The 24290-nt window shown below is 43.5% G+C and overlaps 2 protein-coding genes across 3 annotated transcripts in view; both read right to left on the bottom strand.

The window, feature by feature from the left end:
• The window catches only part of LOC144142660 (uncharacterized), a 125547-nt gene that overhangs the window by 62720 nt on the left and 38537 nt on the right, over positions 1-24290 (bottom strand). The gene's annotated exons all lie outside the window — the stretch shown is intronic.
• On the bottom strand, positions 1288-22593 carry LOC144142659 (sterile alpha motif domain-containing protein 3-like). Of its 2 annotated transcripts, XM_077674311.1 has the most exons (9): positions 21088-22593; positions 17511-17621; positions 16354-16740; positions 15042-15135; positions 13427-13591; positions 10720-10926; positions 10507-10642; positions 8482-8555; positions 1288-2661 (listed from the first exon to the last, which is right to left on the bottom strand). In XM_077674311.1, the coding sequence occupies exons 3-9, from the start codon at positions 16464-16466 to the stop codon at positions 2392-2394; spliced, it is 1059 nt and encodes a 352-aa protein (XP_077530437.1). In that variant the 5' UTR covers positions 16467-16740; positions 17511-17621; positions 21088-22593; the 3' UTR covers positions 1288-2391. The 2 variants fall into 2 exon arrangements, with proteins under 2 accessions (XP_077530437.1, XP_077530436.1); XM_077674310.1 differs by lacking the exon at positions 21088-22593 and having other exon boundaries at positions 16354-16557; positions 17511-18510.

Here is a 24290-nt window from a genome sequence, read left to right on the forward strand (position 1 = left end):
GGTGATTGCGCAGTGGCGTTACGACTAAGGCCGCTGTGCAACGCCACCCCGTTACGAAGCCCCTAATCATCATCATCATCATGTTATTCCTTTTTGGAACCATGACCTGCATGAACCCTTAACAAGCTTTCTGTGCAAACAGCGCAGTAACCAACAGGGTGTATTCACTGGGCTTTGGTCAGCGCGGCGGTGACCAAAACCCAGTGCTTTGGTGGGCTTTGGTCAGCGCGGCCCACTCCGCCGGTCGGGCAGCGCGTTTCCCGACGCGAAACGAGGTTCCCCGCGGGGTGTTGGCAAGAACGTCCGTGTGGACGGTGGTATTTCTGCGTGATTCGTGGGTTTGAGAATGTCTTGTCGTAACGAGTAGTTAGCATTGTTTTAGCTGCGAAATTCCGGATGCACTGTTCACGTCTCCAACCGCAGACCCGAAGGAGGCAGAGCGACGAAAGCAAGCGCGCCGGGTGTTTTCTTTTCTTTTCTTTTTTTTCCCGTTAGCGAAGGCTAGGGCAGTGCATGAAGATGGTCTAACTTTGCGCGACGAGTTCAACTGTCCAATGGTTTGACAGGCGCGGCCAGTGGAGTGCATAACCTGGTCGGTTTCGGTGATTTCGCGCTATCTCGGTGTCATCCCAGTGCGCCGATTGCCTTATTTTCTGCGGTGCTTCAAACGACCGCCGCTCGAGTAGAGAAAAGTTATCCACCCAAGGCTGCGACGATATTAGGTGCGAAGCACCTTATGACCTCGCAATTGCCGTCCGCCATCCGAGGGTGTCTCCCCATGTTCCCCGTTGTCCGCGCATGGCTTCCGCGGTCGGCTGCCGGCGGCGCGCCGTTGCTCCGGCCGTCCCGTTCGGCCGGAGAGAGCGTACGTTTCGCCGTTTTCCGCCGCATCGTGGCGCGCGGAGCCCATGGTTGAATTGGCCGGTTAGAATTGGGGGGAAAGTCCTACTTCCTGAGGCACTGGGCTTCGCAATTGATGGAAGCATTAACTGGTCAGCAGTAGGTATTACTAAGCAGCGGCTAGAGTATTGGTGGAAAAAAAGCAGGGAAGTCGATAAAATAACATCCCAGCCAGGGGTAGCGGCAGGGCAGAATTAAAAAGAAATCCGAGTTGAGGGACTAAATTTAAATTCAAACTACTAAGATAGGCTAGATGGCGCACGCCGTCACCCCGATTCAAACACTCTAAACTTTTTTTCCTCCCATATACTCCCTAGAGGTTCTTTTTGGCTTGTCCTCTAGTGATCCTCCTCGTGGGAGTTTTTTTTACTCCATGGAACAGGGAGGTTTTTTTTACCTCCTAAAAACAGGGCGTTTTTAGGTGATAGAAAGGAGGTATTTAGGGAGTGTTTAAAAATGTTTGGGGAAATTTAAGGAGATCAAAATGGAGTATTTTTTACTTCCTCGAGGGCGTTTTCAAGTGATGTTTATGGATTTTTTAGGAGGTTGAATAGGAGTCTATTTTTGCTCCCTTGGGAAGTACTTATGTTATTTTAGGGGCGTTTTTAGGCGGTTCAAGGGAAGCATTTATTTCTTTTGAATGGAGTTTTACGAAAGCTTGGGGAGTTTTGTAGGCCTCGCGAGGGGAGTTTTTAGGGGGTTCAAAGGAAGCATATATTTCTCTTGAAAGGAGTTTTTTGAAAGTGTGGGTGGTTTTATAGGCTCCCGAAAGGGTTTTTTTTAAGGCCACAAGGGAGAATTTCTAGATCCCCCCTGCGGGAGTATTGATTTCACACGGTTTTTCTCGGTTTCAGGTTTATTTCAAACGAACTTTTGCACATCAGTACACAGTACACAGAGTGAAAAAAAAAAGGTTGCAGTGATTTACAGCAACAATAAAAAAAAGTCAGAAACGTAATACGCAATTCTTTTGCACATCAGTACACAGTACACAAAGTGAAAAAAAAAAAAGGTTGCAGTGGTTTACAGCAACAATAAAAAAAAAGTCAGAAACATAATACGCAATTTTTTTGCACATCAGTACACAGCACACAAAGTGAAAAAAAAAAAGGTTGCAGTGGTTTACAGCAACAATAAAAAAAAAGTCAGAAACATAATACGCAATTCTTTTGCACTCAGTACACAGTACACAAGTGAAAAAAAAAAGGTTGCAGTGGTTTACAGCAACAATAAAAAAAAAGTCAGAAACATAATACGCAATTCTTTTGCACTCAGTACACAGTACACAAGTGAAAAAAAAAAACAGGTTACAGTGGTTTACAGCAACAATAAAAAAAAAGTCAGAAACATAATACGCAATTCTTTTGCACTCAGTACACAGTACATAAAGTTAAAAAAAAAAGGTTGCAGTGGTTTACAGCAACAATAAAAAAAAAAGTCCGAAACATAATACGCAATTCTTTTTGACAACTCAGGATTGAAACTAAAATATTAATGAGTAATATTGACGCGGTAAAAGTTAATCAGTTCCAAAGCCTTCACACGTGGTTTGGTGCTGGCGAGGTCTAAAAAGGCATGTTCAACAAACGTCATAACTCTGTGTGCCTTCTTGGGATAATGAATGTTGAAGACCCAGAACGATGCGAAGAGACTACACAGTCCTGCCAGTAACGACGATGCAGTGAAGACCCGCTGGCCATCGATGTGGACGCTGACTTCCCCGTTGTCGGAATGAAGGCAGGGGGTCAAAGGAACGTCTCCCTACAAAAGCAAAAAAAAAAAAAAACCCATAAAATTCAAAACAGACATATGGTTAAATGAAGTTTAATAATTCGATATAGTAATAAAATTGTTAGCCAACGTTCCCTGCGAATTTCAGTACTTAAATTAGGAATGCAAAGTCTTCATAAAACCATGTGCCAATACATTAACCGTCTTGGCTTTTGCAGCAATAAAAAAGACATTACTACCGCACAATACACTCGAGCACAACTTTAAATGACAGTGAAGTTAAAATGCAAGTCTCTCTAGGTTGATAGATTAGCTCACGGAGGACACTATTATACTCCTAATACACCTGGCGTTTTTAAAAAATAAGGCTAAAACTAGAAAAAACACGCAGTTTCACCGGAAGGGCTTAAATGACCTGACGCGCACAACTTCTTTCTTGGCTGCCCCTGGATGGTGCTACTCGTCCCTACTTGGTGTGGCAGTACCGCTTTCCAAGAGAGGATTCGTTCGACGCCAACACTTGCGGGGCCTCAAAAGGCTAGTGTTTTTTTTCAACGAAGCGCAAATACTGACCACGGGTCCAATGGAGAAGCAGTTTGCTTAGTGGCCTCTAACTGCAAATGACAGGGGAGTTTGGGAAAGCATGAGCGATTTGACTAAAACTGGTACAGGGTAATGTTGTATTCAGTTGCTTCTATACTGCTATAAACCACCGTTGCTTCACTTGCTTCCGGTTTATCCTTATGCAAACAGTGACTGCAGTCACTGTTTGCGTCACGTTTGATGAGCATTTGAACAGCAATTTCTCAGCACTTCAAGCATCTTGGCACTAAATCAATGCTGAAATGGCCATGGGGAGGTTCGACTCCCGTTTGAAACCAGCTTGCTGGTTGCCTCCAGTGACTCTTTAAGAACAACAAGTTACCCTTATGCCTCATCACCGCAACCGATTGTTCCTCCGTGCCGCGCAAAAAGTGTATTACTGTGAGTATTTTCAACGTGAAATGAGCCATTTCTGTGATTTGTAGGACTGAGTCTCCTATTAATTACTGCAGTGACAACAAACTATGCAAGAAAAAGCAAAAAAGCACACAATGTGACACATTAAGTGCAAGCTGCTTTCATAGTGTGCATTGACATTAGGATATGGCACCCTGGCAGACTGATGCACTACGCGAGATTTTGCCGTACGTATAGAAGGACAGGCAGGAAATGAAAGGTTTTCAATTGAAACACTTTAGACTGAAACAGTTTTCCTGATAGGGACCTAGAACATTTCAGAATGGAAAGAGGACAGTAAGTTGGTTTCAAATGAAACACACCTTCCCATAGCCATTTTAGTGTTAATGTGCTGCCGAGGGATGCTTTTTGCTAAGAATCCTTAATCAAACAATGCATTTCCTTTCTTCATTTTCTTCTCAGCAGTTTCATGATGCAGCCCCTGTTTGCATTAGAATAAACAGGAAGTGATGAGGTGCGCCGTAGTGGAGGGCTCCGGATTAATTTTGACCACCTGGGGATCTTTATCGTGCGCCGAAATCTCGTACACACGGGCGTTTTTGCTTTTCGCCTCCATCAGAAGGCGAAAAGCAACAACGCCCGTGTGTACGAGATTTCGGCGCACGTTGAATAAACAGGAAGTGAGTCAGGTAGCTGTGATGTATGGCGGTAAAGGACCAACTGAATTCAACGTTACCATGTACCAAGAGGTTTCGTCACTTTCAGCTAAACCAGTCGTGCTTCCCCAAACTCCCACGTCCTTTGCTGCTCTGGACAATTACGATTTTTTTTAAAGGAACCCATGATCATCAGTATTGACACTTTGTTGAAGAAAAACACATTGTCCTTTTCAGGCTCCGTGAATGTTGAAGTGGCCGCTGCACAATGGCCCCCCCACAATGCCTTCCATAGCCGCACAGCCATCCTTAACTTGTGACCGAGTAGTCGCATTTACGACCAGTCTCAGTAGCCATCTCAGCTTGAAATGTAACCACAGAATTTGTTAAATCCAGTTTCTAAGCACAAAAGTTTCTATTGTACGGTATTCTCCCAACGTGTCGACTGTACCAACGCAACCTGTTATTCACTGAGAGACGACTTGCCCCTAGGAGAGGAACAGGAGGAGCAAGATCGCTATGCTTTAAAAGAGATAGTGACAGGTAGTGTTTGTTTCACTCGTTAGTTTTATGAGAATCAGAATCACGACCACAGTTTTGATGGGTCAGTGGCTTTTGATGAGCAGTGGCTGATGACGATGAGTATGACTAGCCTTGGTATCTCTCGAGATGCAGGAGGGTGTGTTCAGATAAGGACCGTCAAAGTGGTGCCATGACCATTTTTTGTTTGACATGAAACTTTAATATTCTGTAGAACATTGCATCCCCACCATGGAACTGGCATTAGTTTAGTAAGTAACGCCACAGTTGATTTATTAAAAAATTTTTTCGAGCACGATCTGGCCGGGCTACTTTCCACAAAGCTTGGTGTGGCAACTTTAGGCACCTGTAACACCAAGCGAAAATTTTTCCAAAGCCTCTTAATTTTTTTACCAAATATTTCCAAACTTTTCGGCTGCATTCAGAAAAATTGAACTTGTCATGTTTATATTGTTTGAGAAAATATTTCTCAAACTTAGTAGCGAGAGCAATGTCGTTCAGAAGTGCACTTGTAAAAACTCTTTTTACCTGTAGGCTTAAATGCTAAGCTGTCTGGTTTTTTAGACTTGCTTACCAGGGGCTGCTGAATACTTCATAGCTTGCTCATTGCTCTAGAAGAAAACATGTTCAACATAAAAGTCTGTAAAGTGCAACGAAAAATGAAAATTTGGAAAAAAGGGCCAACTTTCGACGTCGTTTAAAAAAAAAACAACACTGGTCCTCAATTTTCGCAATATTTACTGAAAATGGTACTAAGTAACTGAGTATTCTAGAAAGCTAAATATGCATTGCATTATTTTTGTTCTAACGTGTAAAAATGAGGTCACATTACACCTTTTTTTTAATGTCCAATCAACAATTCAGTAGCACTCTGCAGTAAAAAAAATACAAATAATTATGGCTGTATTTAAACATTTTAGGAAAATAAAATGACATATATAAAGAAAACTAATCAGAATAGTCATATTTGCCCGTTGTTAAATTTGTTAGTTGCGGGAGGCATTAAAATAATTGAGTTTTTTCCAGCTTGTGTCTTTTGCAGTGTAAAATTGCTGTTTCAAGAATATTTTTTTATCCCCTTGCCTTAGCTGTCTCATAAACCCATACTTTACGTTTGTGACGCTGCTTAATCACACATAATTTGTAATTTATCCCATTTACAAGCCAGTAACTACGCTGATGTTACTGAGAATACTTGACGTGCGAAAGTCGTGGCCGAGGGGGTATCTCCATTTCACCTGGTACATGCGAAGTTCTAATAGCAAAAAGTTCGTCTTTTCAACTGTCTGACTTGAAGGCTTCCTGGAATACTAAATTAAATTGTTTTCTGAAAACCATTGTTTTTAGTTCCTAGAAAGATAAACTAACACTACAAAATCTGTGTACCTGTGCTTTGCACACTTCAATGTTAGCGGCAAGGTACAGCTTTCTACTTCCAAGGACCTTCAAAGTGTTGACAAGCACGGTTCAGAACCGTCGCTGATACTCGAAATCGGAGTTGGGTGTACATTTGGGTGTACAGTGTACATTCAAGTTCTTTCGTTTTATTTCGCTATTTCCGTGAGTATGTGTGATGCCGACTACCGGCAGAACATTTTTTTCTTTTAGTTTGTTCTTCCCAAATGTGGCGAATTGGCTATTGTCAAGATGTGGCACGACGAAGTTCTTTAATTTTTAAGGATGTGTCCACGGACTCTTTCGCACTTTGTGTGACTTCGCTTGCAGGTCAACGCCAATTATCATTTATACGTGTGTTATTAAAGCGAAAATCGGTGAATGCTATTTAAAGAACTCGCTTGATTTCTACCAACCCCAAGCATGCATGGGCCGAATCAGGACTGAGCTCCCACAGAGATTTGTCGCAGTCTTTCGCTTCATCGCGACACAGGTGAACACACATCTTTGCTTCTGCTGTCAATAGTATCCTTTACCATTATTCGCGAAGAATTTCCGTACATCACACTTGAAGGTTCAGACCAGTGTTTGTCGATACTTTGAAGGTCTTTGGAAGTAGACAGCTGCAACTTCCCCTTAACATTGAAGTGTGCAAAGTACAGGTAGACAGATTTTGTAGTGCGATAAAAGTTTGTCTTTCGGACAACTCATAAGAAAATTTATGAGAAGCACATCGATATCTTATCCTTGGGAGCCTTCAAGTCAGACAGTTGAAAAGACAAACTTTTTGCCATTAGAACTTCGCATGTACCAGGTGAAATGGAGATACCCCCTCGGCCACGACTTTCGCACGTCAAGTATTCTCAGTAACTTCAGCGTAGTTACTGGCTTGTAAATGGGATAAATTACAAATTATGTGTGATTAAGCAGCGTCATAAACGTAAAGTATGGGTTTATGAGACAGCTAAGGCAAGGGGATAAAAAAATATTCTTGAAATAGCAATTTTACACTGCAAAAGACACAAGCTGGAAAAAACTCAATTATTTTAATGCCTCCCGCAACTAACAAATTTAACAACGGGCAAATATGACTATTCTGATTAGTTTTCTTTATATATGTCATTTTATTTTCCTAAAATGTTTAAATACAGCCATAATAATTTGTATTTTTTTTACTGCAGAGTGCTACTGAATTGTTGATTGTACATTAAAAAAAAAGGTGTAATGTGACCTCATTTTTACACGTTAGAACAAAAATAATGCAATGCATATTTAGCTTTCTAGAATACTCAGTTACTTAGTACCATTTTCGGCAAAGATTGCGAAAATTGAGGACCAGTGTTTTTTTTTAAACGACGTCGAAAGTTGGCCCTTTTTTCCAAATTTTCATTTTTCGTCGCACTTTACAGACTTTTATTTTGAACATGTTTTCTTCTAGAGCAATGAGCAAGCTATGAAGTATTCAGCAGCCCCTGGTAAACAAGTCTAAAAAACCAGACAGCTTAGCGTTTAAGCCTACAGGTAAAAAGAGTTTTTACAAGTGCACTTCTGAACGACATTGCTCTCGCTACTAAGTTTGAGAAATATTTTCTCAAACAATATAAACATGACAAGTTCAATTTTTCTGAATGCAGCCGAAAAGTTTGGAAATATTTGGTAAAAAAAATTAAGAGCCTTTGGAAAAATTTCCGCTTGGTGTTACAGGTGCCTAAAGTTGCCACACCAAGCTTTGTGGAAAGTAGCCCGGCCGGATCGTGCTCGAAATAATTTTTTAATAAATCAACTGTGGCATTACTTACTAAACTAATGCCAGTTCCATGGTGGGGATGCAGTGTTCTACAGAATATTAAAGTTTCATCTCAAACAAAAAATGGTCATGGCACCACTTTGACTGTCCTTATCTGAACACACCCAGGATGGCAATTGTTATTTATCTAGATGAGAAATCATGATACCTCTTCAGCAACGACATCCCTTTCCTAGCAAACGACTGTTATTTTGAGCCATTATTGAGTGACCAGTGAGCAATCTGCAGCTGAAGCCCAGAATCTGCTTCTGTTATTGTTGTTTGTGCTACACCTGTATGAAATGGATAATTGCCTTTTTGTTCAGCCTGGTTAATGGCCATGCTTTACCCATTTGGAATAACCGTTGTCAACTGCCCATCACATTCGTCGCAGCAAGGCAAATCAGTCTATCAGTTATGCTAAATTTAGCTAACAGCATCCTTTTAACTTCCGATATCTCTATGCTGCACTTACTTCTTTACGCCTAGGCTCAACTGTTACGTAAAACTTACCTCGGTCAAAATGGCGTCAAAAGAATCTCCACACCTGTCGACGATGAATCCCAGCAAGGCACGAATGCCATCCTCTGGAAATATTTTGAAAGGCAGTTTTATAATAAGGCTAAACTCCATCAAAATGTTACACTTGCAATTGTGCCAGGATATGTACAATAAAAAAAAAAAGTCTCTTGTCATATTTTTAAAAAACATGGCACCCTAAATTCCTCTTTCAAAACTGAACTCCATATCGCTGATCTATAATAGAATATAAAACAAGCATTCACCCATTGCAATGCTTGCTTGTAATACTTTGGAATACAAAGATAGCAGTTTTACTGCTCCTGAAAAGCATGTGCTTAAAAAGCCACAACGAACCTTCTAAGCAAGCAAGCAAGCAAGTCGGCAGGCAAGTGGAAATATGTGAGTGTCTATCAACAACAGAATGGAAGGAATCAAGCCATCAGTTGTACCCATGCCAGCAAGAAGAGCACGTTTTAGAAGATTCGATGGGAGCTCAGGTGTCTTAGTACAGACAGCATGACCCAGCCTGTTTGTACTACCCAAAAAGAACCCCAGCCTGAATTCAAACCCACACAGAGCGATACCACATGCCTAGTGCTCCATATTGACTAAGCTATGGGCACATGCACAACCCCTCAGAGATAACACATGTACATGCCAAGGCCTATCCAATGTTGCACATTCCTGTTGACTTGTTCACCTTTAGCACTCCGAGGTGCCTATCTGAGCATTTCTTGAACAATGCTTGTGCAGTAAGCATCCCTCTAGTAGGCACAAATATCTCACCAGCGAATGCATTCCTTCAGGCAGCAAAAGCAATCACACATGTGTGGTCGTGCTGAAGCTGGTCTGCTACTTCACCCTGCAAAGGGCTTCTCATACCTAGGTTTTACGCCTCATGATAAAATATTCAGTTTATTTTATCTCGTTAGTACCTAGATCAGTGGTTCTCAACTATGAATGTACTGTGGAGCTTTCTCAAGCTTGCAAAACAATGGAAGGCTCCACGATGAACTATATAGATCCAATTCGTAATGTAGAGGAGTTCGCAAATGCAGCTGAGGTCACCCAAGCAATTTAATGTCTGCCTTTTGAAGCTGACTTCTATGCTGATGCATCTCTAATTGCCAAAAGATTTGCTCTTGCAACTAACAGTTCCCCAAACACCTATATTCTGCCTCTTGTGTGTCTGGCTTTTTGCACCGCTGGCATGTTGTGCAAAAAGCCAACTTTAAAGGATGCGCTACATGGAGAAAAAATAGTCTTATGCAGCAAAGCCACAGCAATGATTGGGGGGAAGAAAGAGCTTGGGGAAGGCTTTGCGGACCCCTGAAAGGCCCTTGGGGCCTACGCACACCCATTTGAGAATCAGATATAGATTAACCCCACCCATTTTTTTCCTGCCTGTAACTAGTCAGATTTTGTACAGGTGTACCAGTCATACAGGCATAAGCAGCTACAGCTGCAGTGAAGCATGGTAAGCCAACATGCGTATTGCATATGCGCTACTGGGAAGTTATTTTAATTTTATCAACTTTACTGAGCTGAACACAGTCTCTACAAACTAAGAAAATACAGGCATGCCATTCCAGGCACAAATCCTGATGGGGCTCAGTTTTCACTGTACAATCGAATTGTGATGACCCGTCGGCAACTGGCCAACTGATTTTGCCAGCACTGTGGTTGGCAAATCGGTGAGGTGCGCAGTAAAGCCAATTAAAAAGAGTACATGTCATTAGAAATGCCACAGAAAATCAGCAAGGCAGATGCAGAAAGGAGAAAACATTTTTGAATTGGTTTTCCTACTAAATAAATCCACATAAACACACCTAATATGGTAGAAGCTTAGCCTAGGAACTCCAGAGTATAATCTACACAAGTAATCTCACAATGCTTACGACCTTTTAACAGCTACCTCAAAAATATACCAATAAAATTTTATTGCCTATCACCTGAAAGACAAAGTTTTCAATGACATAAGCGAATATAAAGTACAGAAAAATGCGCCAAGCTTACCTTCTGCTGCCTCAATGAACAAGGCAACCTCTTGTTCAGTGCCATACTTCAGAACAATATCAGACAGAGCAGCGAAGCCTGCTTCCATTTTATCGGCGATTTGCCTCTGAAAGACAACTTCAAACTCCATCAGAAGCTGAAAAGAAATAATAATAGAAATTTAATTCATTATGCATTACACAACATGCATTACCCCAAATGTAATTGACGTACCGTGGACTCTACACACAAAAAAGGAAACGTAGTCAGCGCCTCCTGCAGGGTCATCGTTTGCAGCTGCTTGTGCCTCCTGTTCGCTGTTGCAAGGAGACGCTGACGCTTTGCTTCGTCCTCTGTGGTGCCAACATTCTCCTCAAGCCATTCGCTGTGCCGCATCATAGCTTCCTCTGTCTCACCATACACGACAAGGTGACTTGAGTTCTGCAAGGTAAAGCCACACTGAAGCTTGAAAAATGCACTGATTGCATGACCAATGGCAGAGAGGGCATTATGCCACTGTGTATGCCTCAGCTTGTCCTTTGGCAATGCATGGAACAATACTTGCTCTGTAAAAGCAGTGCTATGAGGTTTGTCTAGCCCATTTCTGCAGCCAACCACATGGGAATATTCAAACCCCGCAATGACGAAATTCCACGAGCACGAAATTCCCGCGGCAACAAAATATTTCTACATCCCCGGCGAACGTCCATGGTGGCGACGAAATGTTTTTGGAAAGCGATCCCACGTTAGCCAAATTCGCTGCAAGTCCAGTTGGCATTTTACCTACCCATTTGAGGCTAACAGTGTCCAAAAAGTGCTTAAGTGTGCTGTTTTCGGACCCAATGTGCGTAAACTTTTGCCTCAGCATGCCTGCACGGCCACCACCATATTTGTTCACAAAATGAACCGTGCAATGGGCCAAAGAGACAGCCTTGCGACATCACCACCAGGGGGCAATGACTTGCCCCCATGATGGTGACATGATGGCTCGTGACATGATGCCAGCGACAAGACAACTTGCGGCATGGCTAGGAACCATTGCACGGCTTTGGCTCAGGACAGGGCTACGCTAGCCCGCTACTGCTGAACAGCGCGGATGCGTTTGTTGTGTGTGTCGCGATTGGCACATTTGCTCTCAGTAAGATGCCTCCGCCAGCCTGAAAGTGGAAGTTTTTATCGCCGCAAGATAAGGCAGCCATCATTGCCAATTCAGTGGTCCAAGTGGAGGAAGGGAGGATAGCGTCAACGAGCTCTGAACCACCCTGCAGCTTGCTCCACCATTTTGAGAAGCATGGACGCCATTCTTCAATGGTGCACATGCGCAAAACAAAAACACTGATGGCGTGGCCTCTGTGGAAGTCAACAAAGCGATGCTCACATAGCTTTGTGGAAAGCATTGGAACAAGGAGGTGCCACTGTCTGTCAAAGTTCAACAGCAGAAGAAGCTGGACTTTGCCCTGCATGCTCGCACATACTCGGTGCCGAGAACAAGGGAGAGAAACGCGCGGAAAAGCAGAGCCCGCAAAATAGTTTGGATGCATTTGATATGATCCCGTCGTTCTTAGGCGCACACAACGACCAGCAACGAACCACTTCTGGTGGCGTGAGAGCTGAGCTGTGAAGTTGCAGGAAGGTAAGGCTCGCAAAGTAATATAACCAGTTTTCGATAATAAATTTTTGGTTTGTGGCTGATTTTCCTGTTGTTTTTTTTTTTTTCATTTTTGCGGTAACTAAATTCTCCCAAAGGTGAATTTTTTGGCTTTCACCAGCGGTTTCGTTATTGCTGGATTCGACTGTAGCGGGGCATGGCGATTCTAAAATACTACCTATGAGCGACCAAAGACAACATTGAAATCCCTGCACACGTTGCACTGAACAAGACAATGTAGACAACTCTACAAAAAAAATTTTTAAAGGGTATAAACACAAGAACTACACTCCAACACATATACTTGTTGCCAACACCACTAATGTTTTTCCTAAAGGAAGATAACACTGGCACAAATGCTAGAGCATATGCATGAACCTTCAAATCTTGGCCATCATCCAATCACATCCCAAGAAGAGTTTGTGTAGTTTGTCACTGGTGTAGTTGCTGCAGCCAGCACAGATTTCACAAATTTTTTTCTCTTTTAGGCTTTATAAATTAAATACTGCTTTTAGCAACTGGACAAACTAAGTATATTTATTCAATTCTAGATTTATAGTTATGCCATCAGAAGATGAGGAAAATGGCAGTTGTGCATAGCATCGTGAACTGGCATCTGCGATAATGACAAAGCTTGGTGGGGCATGCTACTTGGCCTGGTCTGACCCATGGCCACCTTGTACATTCCGTACATAGATCGTTACATCTTTCATTAATTGTTTGTGTCACCATCCTGCTGCCACATAACAATATTTATATTTGAAACCGGATAAACGCTGAAAAGCATGTTTATTTGATAAGCATATTTATCACAAGCAGAAGTTTCACAAACTCCCTTGAGTGTTTCTTAACATGCACCAAATCCCCGACCCACGGGCATTTTCCGTGGTGACTTGGCAGCCACTCAAATACAACGTCGTGACCATTCACATAAGCCTGCTGAAATTCTTTCCCAGGTCTTTCAACAAAGTGAGAGGACAGTAGTGCAGTACTGCTTGCAAGCTTTCTAAGGAACCTGTAGAATTTAAAAAGACTTTGGGAGTAGCCTCAATAATATGCTCAAGAGCACCATAAATGGCTAGCGGCCACAAAACAAACACTCAAGTAATTTTTGAGTTTTAGTAAAAACTGTTCAGGAGAGTAGAATTTTGTAGGTCAAGTACAATGGCTAAAATACTGTTGATGGCGCCTATAGCTTCCCTTTTTGTTCTCGTAATGTCTTGATTTTCGACATACAATGACAAACACCAACAAGCTAGAGAGCAAATTAACGAGGCATGCAATTGAACTTACAACTAGACGACAGAGCTTCTTGTTCGGTGGTTCGGTGTCGGAGCCAGTTTCCTTCTGTGTCTTATGGTAGTACTTTTGCTTCCGGGCCAGCATTGCTGCTGAGCAATTTTCAATTTTTTTTCGCGCATTCTTAAACTTGTTTCGAAGGCATCGCACCCACGAGTCCTGTTAAGAAATGAAAGAAAACAGTTTTAACCCTTTCACTGCCACTCCTCAGACAACTTGGAAGATCACACACATGCACACCCTCTGCACCACCTAAGCATGCTCATGTTGCCTTTAGACATTTTGTGTACAAAAATGTCGCACCACCTCTTGAAAGTTCACTAAAACCCATAAAACAAATACGGTAAATTTCGGAAAACAGATGGGATGCTTATAGCATGATAGTACTGGTGAAAAAATGACACACTAGAAAGAAGACACAGACAGGCTAATCTTTAAAGGAGTAGTGACATGAAATTTCAAAGCTGAGATAGCTACGTAAAATGCTTCCTTTTTATCAGGAGATATCAAGTTTCAACAGTAGCAGTTCAGTATAACATATTTTAAATCAATTTTAATCTCTGCCCACACGAGAAAGCCCAGAGCGGGCCAGCACGACGTCATCTGCTACTTGCCCCAAACTACCGACGTCGGGGCTCCCGTGACGTAGCCGACATGATGGCTGCAGTTGGCACGCGCTGCTAGTGTGTACACGTCATGGTTTTGGGACTATCATGCTGCCCGAGTGCGCGGGGATGGTGAAGACCTGGGCCGGTCTCGTTGAGCGCATGCACTTGCTTGCATGTGCGTCCAGACTGGTAGCAGCGACGCGACAAGAATGGTGACGTCAGGTGCTACCTCCGGTCATGGCAGCCGCTCGGCGTTCGTTTTGTTGAAACCGAAACTGACACGAATAAACAACGCCGTAAATGACTGTTTACACTGCGATCGACTGTCTAATGTGCCATTCTTTGATTAGTGGGCTAATGGGCACCCATAGCATAAAAAAAAATTCAACACGAAAATTTCGTGTCAGTACTCCTTTAACAAAAAGTTTACAGTTCTTGCAGGCCACTGCAGTGAAATACTAGCACAAAATTTCCAAAGACAAAGATGCAAGGAAAACCTGCAAGGGAGTTAGGATTAACTGCAAAAATACTTAACATTAGGGTAAATACTGTCTAGAAGTTAAGTATGTGAACACACACATGCATGCATGCACATGCACATAGAACAATCAAATTAGTATGAAGTTATAAAAGCTTCGTACGAGAACTGTAGTACTTAGGACAGTTATGTTCTCAGGTAACGATTTCCGGAGACTAGTACTTCAATGAAAGAACTGGAGAATTGCTTGGTTTTGTAAGCAGTATAACATTAGAGCAAATCGTCCTTCAGAATACAAAATTCCTGATAATGAAAGAAATATCACGTGGTCGGGTCAAATTTGATTATGCCGTGATATGAAACCAAGGTGCCAGATTTTTTTACCGCCACCAAAACTACAATAATGTTCTATAAAAGTGCTCTTTATCCTCAGCAGACTGCAATGCTGCAATAAAGAGTAATTTTAAACCAGAACTGTGAAACCGGATAAATTGGCTGAAAGATTTTAAGATGGAGTGCTCACCAGACCATTCCGACCATCAAGACGATCGATAAGGTGCGGGTAGCGACTGACAAGCTGCTGAGCAGCAGTCTGGTAAAGTTCATGTGTTGGGTACCTGCAACACAAGATCAAAACAAGATGCGCAGGGCCCAGAAAACAAACAATTCACACAGCCATTGCCAACTTACTAAAAAACATTGTCTGCGTATCTGCCTACTTTGGACAAGATAGTGGCCTCAGCCCAGTACCAGCATTTCGACAAGAAAATTGTCCTGACGAAGGCATGTCTTGTCAACATGTTTCATCGCTTTCTCTATGACGATATAGAAGTCTATATATACGTAGCCTAGCGTGATTGAGAATCAGGGGCTCACTGAATGAATACGGAAAGGAAAGCCAGCCATCTAGAATGCCAAGGAAGACGTAAGGAAGTAGCTTGACATCTTCTTTTGTTTGTAATTTGGGGGAGGGGGGAGTGCAGATTAAGGTTTATCTTTTTTTTTCCATACTGCTGGGAAAGCTTGTGGAGAAAAGCACCCATTTAGAGCAGGGACAAAACCAACACGTTGGGATTAAGGGAATGATGCCTTGCCCATTTGGATTACTATAAGTACAACTGAGGCGTTTTTTTTTTTAATGAGCCAGGTCCAGAAACCAAAACTAAGTCGGACAAAGCTGCAGTGACGAAGAAAACTCGGCACCTTTCCCCTAGGAAAGAAATGGGTGTAAACATGTACGCAGATCACAGTTCGTATTGAAAATGAGCCAGATCCTGCTGTTTCATGGATCAAAATGTCCCGAATCCTCTATTTATATATTTATATTATACTTATTGGAAAGGAATTGCCGCAGCAACAATTCAAAGTAAGAACAAACTAGAAAGGAGAGCTCTCATTCATGCAATCTGCTTTATATACTAGTCACTTCATTCTAAGGCCTTAGAATGGGTCAAAAGCTAAAGCAAATCACCACAGGTGACGTAACGCTCACAACAGACAATTACCTTTCCTCTGTATGGCTTCGCTCAGGGGCACATCAATTTTACCTATGAGCTTCATTAAGAAAAGAAATTGTGACAGCCTATTTGTGAACTTACTTTTAGTTTACAGCACCCATCTTTCAAAAGCAAAAACGGCGTGGAAGGAAAGGATAATTTTAGCACCATATGTTTTGTTAACAATGTGTTTGCCAGTGTTGCACAAGTTCAAAAAGACCCAAAGAACACATGGCAAAAATTAGCAAAATGACAAAAAAAAAAAAAAACTCCTTTTGTTCAGCTACCAGACCGCAAGTTGTGTATCTACAAGGGTTACAATGAAGCCGCATAACATACCAGGTAATCTTCCAGCATACTTGAAAAAGCTTGTTCACAATGAAGCGGCGCAGGTTGCCACTTATGGCTGTCTTCCGCTGAAGCACTTGTTCGTAGGGTTGAAGATCTGGCATCCGAAACTCCAAAAAGTCACGTGGATTCTCGAGTGGTACATTTTCAACCCCGAAATGTTGCCTCTCATGGTTAGGAGATGAAGTACCACTCCTGAAAGTAAAGTGAACTCGTTATTCAAATTCCCCGTAAATGGTAAACCTGATTGCATGTATTTAATTTGCCCGAGTTGCACACTGCTTACCCTCCACTGCTTAGCAAAGACTCTGGTGAGACAAAACTGCTGCTTGGGCTGCTGGGACCAGAGTCACTGCTAGGGCTGCTGGCACTAGTTGGCTGCATACAAGATCTTTTGGTGAGGTAAGATTCTTGGCCAAGGTTGATAATGTTTCATCATTTTTCCCACATGCAATGTCATTATACGCAACGGTTAGTGCAACACAATGTTGTCTAGCAGTAGATTGTGACACGTCAGAATAAGTGTATTGGCATTTGACAATGGGTGGCGGTCACCTGCTGTTGGTACCAACACTCTTGGGGGGGGACATGTGCGAAACCATATTCCTGAAGAGTTTTGTTTTTATACTCAAGCATCTACCGAGGCTAAGTTGTTATTTGACATGACTATAATGCTCAATTCATCAACATATCTTCATCTAACAAGTTTTTATGGGCACAGACAAAAATCAGCAAAGTTGAAGGACTGCATGGCCACCTATCAACTTTACAGCATCATCCCCATACACACCATGGAAATGCGGCAGCAGGCAGCCCACAAGTGGCCAGCCAGTAGCAAAGCTCAGGGCCTATGCTAATGCACTGAAATGTCGTGAATACAAACACACTAACTGTAGCAGCAGCAGTTGTATGTTAATCTAGGAAACAACAGATGTGTGAAAACCAGTGCCACTGCTGCATAAATTTTTTGGCATGACTTTAATGCGAAAATCCTTGGCAGTGAAACAGGACTTTCTTCCTCAGACACCATACGGCACATAATAAAAAAACAGTTATTCGATGCTTGAGCACATAGCTCATGCTTGTAATTGCCACTGTTTTATGTCATTGTAATCAAATGTAACTGGAGCAATATGGGCAATACTCACATCCGTTGCAAAGGCCACCTTTCGTGACAGCTGAAGCTTTGCTTTGTTTGGCACAGTCTGCCCGACCTCAAGGTCGATGTAATCATCAACCTCGGCATCATGAATCAGAATCTGCAGAAAAAAACTTATCACAAATACTGAATTTAAACACAGTTTAAAATTGACTTCAGTAGTGCATGCAGGCCCATTTGTTACATGTTTCATTACAAGCTGATTTGTAACAGGCTGTTCGATCACAGAGATCAGTCGTTGCAGAACAGTATGCCATATGGGAAAGTTCTATGATTGGAAAAATAGTTGCCTTTTTTTTCCCCACAGCAATGAGAATATAGACTCGAGTGAAACACAGCTAACCACATCCTAACATTGCTCAGATTGTCACACTAAGGCACAAGCATGATAACTAAATAATATATTTTATAGTAATAGTTGCTTGTAGCCTTGTTAATAAACATCAACACATGTCATAATTGACTTAGGAAGGCTTATTTATACACCTCACAAACATTTTTGCCAGTTGAAATTGCAACCTCAGTGTTGAAAACCTTCCTATCCATGTTGGAGACCAAATATGTCCATTGTTATCCTTAACAACAGGGTTGGAGTATCTACAATGGCGACACTACGTCAAGGTACCAACTTTGTCAAAATAGAGGATAAATAAGGTCGTTCACAGAACTTCAGATTTTAAGGTAAAATTAGTACTACCTAGTGCAATGCTACAAATGATTTTCCTTTTATGCCCCGCAGACATTTGTCATTATAAAGCACTCAAATTTACTCATAGAATGAAATGAAAAAATTTTGTTACTCTGAAATACATTAACCTCGCTGGGAGCTTCTATAGGCAACAACTGTTTGCCGGACCCTGACCATCATCCTGATCATTTTAGGCTCTATTCCCAGACAGTACGTGCGATTGACCATCTCTGAGAGAGAGAGAGAGTGAGAGAGAGAGAGAGAGAGATAGAGAGAGAGAGAGAGAGAGAGAGAGAGAGAGAGTAAACCTATTTATTGTTTTCTAGGGTTCCCCGGAAAGCAATTCGGCGTTTCTGGGCCATATTTAAACATCTTATACGGCTGTAACAACGTCTGCAGAGGCAATTTAGCCGCATAATTTGTTTACGCTGGTAAAGTGCGGGAAATAAATATGGCAGTGGGGAAGCGAGTATTTTCAGAACGGTAAACAAAAGTAGCAATATTTTGTTCATGTTCAAGGACTTGTCGCAGTGTGTGGCGGTCTATGTAAAACTACATTCTTAGGCTGATTTGGAAGGGCATACAGAGGGCATTTATTTCTGAACGTTTAATCGGCGCACTTTTAGTTTCAAGCGAGAAAATATTTCTTATATTGAGCGGCCCCCAAGGCCTCCGTTATTTAGTGACACTAGCCTCCGTCGGTGGTGCGTAGGTTCGCTTCACTGCATGCACCGTGAGTTCCCAGGTGCGGCGGCCACGCTGTTCGAGGGAGCGTATGTTTTTTCTCCTTCGGCTGTTGTCGGCTTGGTGAAAGTGATTCCACATGCATCTTCGGTCCTCCCGCGGTACCGCACACGAAGGGAAAAGCAGATGCCGGAAAGCCTTCGAAGGGCGACGTCCGCCGTCAATTAGTGATAGTGTGGCGTGGCAGCTAGGGAGGAAACGTACGTAGCTGGATCGCAGGTGTTCGCTGCAGACTAGAAATACATTGTTAGGTTTTGCCGAATTTCCGGATAAGTTAGACGCATTAAAATGTCTCAATTAGGCTGCACCCCTATTGAAGGATGATCAGATGACTCGTCATTTAGACTTCGCAAAAAAGAATTTTCTCGTGCAAGACCAATCATCTTGCACGAGATTTACCGCTAGCAGTACGATTATAGGGATTCCCTAATTGTACTACTGGGCAAATACGCAAGCTACGGTACTTCCCTTCGATTGTTTAGAAAAAAGAGGCCGTTTGTGAAAAACCACGTGCAGTGCTTCCGGGACTAATTTTCTGGGCAGCAGAAAATTCGTGTTTTAGGCCATTATAATCCTCAGCCTGAAAAATATATATCCACGGTCGCTGTCATGCGCGGTCAAGACAGTTTGAAAGCACTGCACGTGGTTTTTCACAAACGGCCTATTTTTTCTAAACAATCGAAGGGAAGTACCGTAGCTTGCGTATTTGCCCAGTAGTACAATTAGGGAATCCCTATAATCGTACTGCTAGCGGTAAATCTCGTGCAAGATCATTGGTCTTGCACGAGAAAATTCTTTTTTGCGAAGTCTAAATGACGAGTCATCTGATCATCCTTCAATAGGGGTGCAGCCTAATTGAGACATTTTAATGCGTCTAACTTATCCGGAAATTCGGCAAAACCTAACAATGTATTTCTAGTCTGCAGCGAACACCTGCGATCCAGCTACGTACGTTTCCTCCCTAGCTGCCACGCCACACTATCACTAATTGACGGCGGACGTCGCCCTTCGAAGGCTTTCCGGCATCTGCTTTTCCCTTCGTGTGCGGCACCGCGGGAGGACCGAAGATGCATGTGGAATCACTTTCACCAAGCCGACAACGGCCGAAGGAGAAAAAACATACGCTCCCTCGAACAGCGTGGCCGCCGCACCTGGGAACTCACGGTGCATGCAGTGAAGCGAACCTACGCACCACCGACGGAGGCCTTGGGGGCCGCTCAATATAAGAAATATTTTCTCGCTTGAAACTAAAAGTGCGCCGATTAAACGTTCAGAAATAAATGCCCTCTGTATGCCCTTCCAAATCAGCCTAAGAATGTAGTTTTACATAGACCGCCACACACTGCGACAAGTCCTTGAACATGAACAAAATAGTGCTACTTTTGTTTACCGTTCTGAAAATACTCGCTTCCCCACTGCCATATTTATTTCCCGCACTTTACCAGCGTAAACAAATTATGCGGCTAAATTGCCTCTGCAGACGTTGTTACAGCCGTATAAGATGTTTAAATATGGCCCAGAAACGCCGAATTGCTTTCCGGCAAAGCACATATTTTGAGGTTGCAGCTTGGAAGCGCGGTTCATTTTTTCTACCAACTAGAATTTTGTCCCCGCGCTCCGTACAGTGTGGTATTTTTGCGAGTTTTATTATTTCATATTATTATTTTTATTATTATTATTATTGCAACCTAGGCCCCGGCCACTGTCATATGCTATTCAACTTGCTTTAGGAGAAATTTCTTTCCTCCAAAGATTGGTTAACAGGACTAATAGTGCGGTGAACGGATAGGCCATGATTTTTTTTATAGGGGAATCGAAGATAGTCGTGGGAACGTTTGGCGTGGAATTACCCTTAAGTAACTCAGCAACTGCGGCAGCTGTCCCAACAACGAAAAAACCACGTTGCTCTGTGACAAAATGCCGCGCGTGGCGAATGATTTTATCACGAACTGGTCCCCCTGTTACGAATTGGAATACTGCGAAACGCGAATTCGTAGCATTAAAACGCATAGGCGTTTAGAAAATAATTTGAACATTTCCTGGCGTGTTCACGTACACGCTTGCACCATTACTACAAACCCCTGCCCCACCGCCACCCGCCACCCCTGCAAACACAGGATGACAAGGCACTTACCAGCGTGTTGTCCGTTATCGGGGCGAGTTTCTTCAAAGCCGCCAACACCTCGTCGTATGCACCTGTTTCAAGGTGGACTTTCTTTCGCTGGCCACTCTCTAAAACTACTAAGCAAACAATTCTGTCTTCCATTATGTGCAGTGATACACTTGGCTTCCAACGCTGCCAGCACTAACGGTCTGCCGAAGCGGCAAAAGCTCACACGTACTTCTCTGGAGAATGTCTCCGAAAAAGGCGCCAGGAGAAAAGCGATTGAGATTGGCGCCAAACCTCCGCGCCCCCGCACCACACGGAGGATGCCCGCACCGAGAAAGAGAGAGGAAGGAATACAAAGGAGAACGATTTTATTGCGGGCAATGGTATCGAGAGTAGCGGTTATACCCTCGACATCTCTCCGGCGGCGCGCGGACGGAGGCTAGTTTCACGGAGGAACTTGGCGGAGGCACTCGGCGCTTGAGCAGACGACGCTATTCCGATTCAGGCGTGTCCCGAACTTATTTGAACGGTCGCTTTGCGCACTTAGAACTAAAGTCAAATAAACGTGGATAATGAATGTTAGAACAAAATTACTGTGTTTAAACCGAAATAATCAAAGAAACACATATGCGTTCGTAACATAAAAAAACACCTTCGTTCTTTCTCCCCTTAGTAAACAAAATCATAACGAATTAAGGTTGAGAAACGCCTCGAGGGCCAATGCCTATGCGGATGCGGGATCGAAAACGTGGGCATGCTAACTAATATGCTCCTGCAAGCCCGCTACAGATGTTCTTGCGATGAGATTTTTTATTATGAATATTTCCCCGCTGAAGCGAGCTCGCGTATGTGGTGTCGGCGCCGCAAACCAGCTGAAAGCAATTTGGAAGCGCTCAACGTGGCTGCCGCTTTGTAAATGCCTTCCAGCAGCACACCGGCCTTCTGTTTTCATTTTTCCACTTCCTCTGAGCAATCCGCCTTTCCTTTTAGGCTCTGGCAGTATGACGGCACGCGCTGTGCGATCAAAGGCTATGGCGCTGCAACAAGGCGGTCGCGCACGAAATGTGCGGCGAGTTTTGCGGGGCCTCTTTGGTGCTTGCTGCACTTCCGTTCGTTTTTCGCTTCTGGATTTTTTTTTTTTTTCCTCTGTCGTGCGTAAGGTTTTCTGAACGGTTCAACCTGCGGACGTACAGCCCGCCTATATATATAGTGCGCACCGTACTCCGCAATGTGAAACCCCGAGAAATCGCAGCTGTCGCATCGTGCGACAAGAGCGCTCACTTCTTCCATCGCCGAAGTCCTGAATGAGGTCTCAGCTACGCATCATCGCCAACCTGCTGCAACCGTTTGCTGAGCTGCTTCGGCCCTGCCACTGGTGAACCAAGTCTGACAAGACATCCATGATCTTCAATGCGCGCCTGTGACGGTAAGTGGCACTCGCCAATCACCTCCGCTCTCTCCATCTCTTTTCCGTTCAACCTTTTTTTGTGTTTATTTTAGATTCAGGTGAACAGTTACCGAAGTGCTTTGATTTCCCTTCACCCAACGCTGCTGCTTTTAATTATAATCCACTTCGCGATCTCTCTTCCCCCCCCCCCCTCCTTCCCGTCAAATCGCCGCGAAAAAAAAAAAGAAGAAAGGAAACGATCGAGCTAGCTTAAGCGCGTGTGCATTCCCTTTTAATTATTTTAGACTGAAAGTCTAAAACTTGAAGACTACTGTCGCAGCTCTCGTGATACGTCCAACCATGCAGCCTATTCATTTTTTTCCCCCTTCTTATAAGTAAGCGATCCAGGTATGTCTGGCGTGTCTATGCTATGCGCGACTTAAGGGTTAATGCCGATGGGGCGACCGAAGGCGAAGAAAGAGCGATTCCTGGAGAGGGCGGCCGTCGGTATGACCGCGACGCGCGAAAGTGTGTATGGGGGCGACAGGCGCCAAGAATACTCATTGTGTCCTCAGCGGCTGCAAGTTCGGGTGGCTTAATTGAAATGTTGAAATGCTGCGAAATGTATCTCGAGCCATCACGGTCAAATCAGAACAAAATAAACGAAGACGCACCTCGCACAACTGCTTCACTTGCTACTTGATTTAACCTACGTTCATGAGTTAAAATTGTAAGCAAAACAAATTTCAGCGCTTCTTTGATGCTCAGGTTACCGTCGAACGTCATTTGTAGGTTAAAAGGCAAGTTACACTGGCACCCTGTCTGTACCCTTAAAAAAAACTGATCAAACAATCGCCACAAAAAAAATAAATAAATAAACAACCTTGGCTTTGAAATGAGTCGAACCACGGACTTTCAAAACGGAAATCCGACTTTCAACCGCTCGACCACGCGGGGAGACGACGTAGAATTTGGTGTACCAACCGAGGCTGCCCACGAATAGTGTCGGGTGTACTTTCTTTTGGTCGTATTTGAGAGGTTTGAGCAGTGGTAACGCTTGTTTCTTGCGCACCGATCTTGGAGCCGAGGACAATAATGCTACTGCTACAAGCGTTGTAACCACAGCTCCATTATTTGAGTAAAGAAAAGCTATCGCACATCCCCGGTCTCCCCTGCGCAAGCCATGGGAGCTACGAATAGAATGGAATGCGCCACTAGAATTCTGGCGTTGATAACGCTTGCTCGTCACGCACTGATCTTGCAGACAAGCCGCATTATGCTAATACTGGATGCGATGTAACCAGAGCTCCCTTATTTAACTCGCACAAAGCTATCGCAGATCCCCGATCTCCTCGATGAAAGCCGAACAAGCCACAAATGGATGAGCGCCTGCGAACAGAAATAGCTTGCAATTTGTCTCAAGGCAACCGATTACGACAAGTTAAAAAGAAATTGATTGTTTTCTGCTGAAAGGAGTGACCCCAAACCACGCGAAGACGGACGCCGCCCCCCCTTTCCGATGCTCTCTCGCGCTGCGTCGACGCCGATATCTGGCGAGCGTAGACATCGGCGTCGCTCGGGCGTCGGGTCGCGTCGCCATGCATTTCTGGCGACGCGCGCTGATGCAACGCCAAAAGTACGCTGCATGTGGTTGGGCCTTTAGAGAGGTTGTGCGAGCTCGTGTGAATGTATAGCTTTTTCTTGCATCAGTGCGCTTTCAGGTTTTCAGGGGAGTGAAAAAGAAGTGGGGAGATTGAAACCTAAATATGAGGTTGGGGAGGGGGTGGGTGGAGGCTGGGACAAAGAATTAAAATGAAAAGAAGGCTGATTTGCTGGCTGC

This window comes from Haemaphysalis longicornis, unplaced genomic scaffold (assembly GCF_048455015.1).
Source record: "Haemaphysalis longicornis isolate Haplotype H1 unplaced genomic scaffold, Haemaphysalis longicornis Haplotype H1 scaffold_6, whole genome shotgun sequence".
Lineage (NCBI taxonomy): Eukaryota > Metazoa > Arthropoda > Arachnida > Ixodida > Ixodidae > Haemaphysalis > Haemaphysalis longicornis.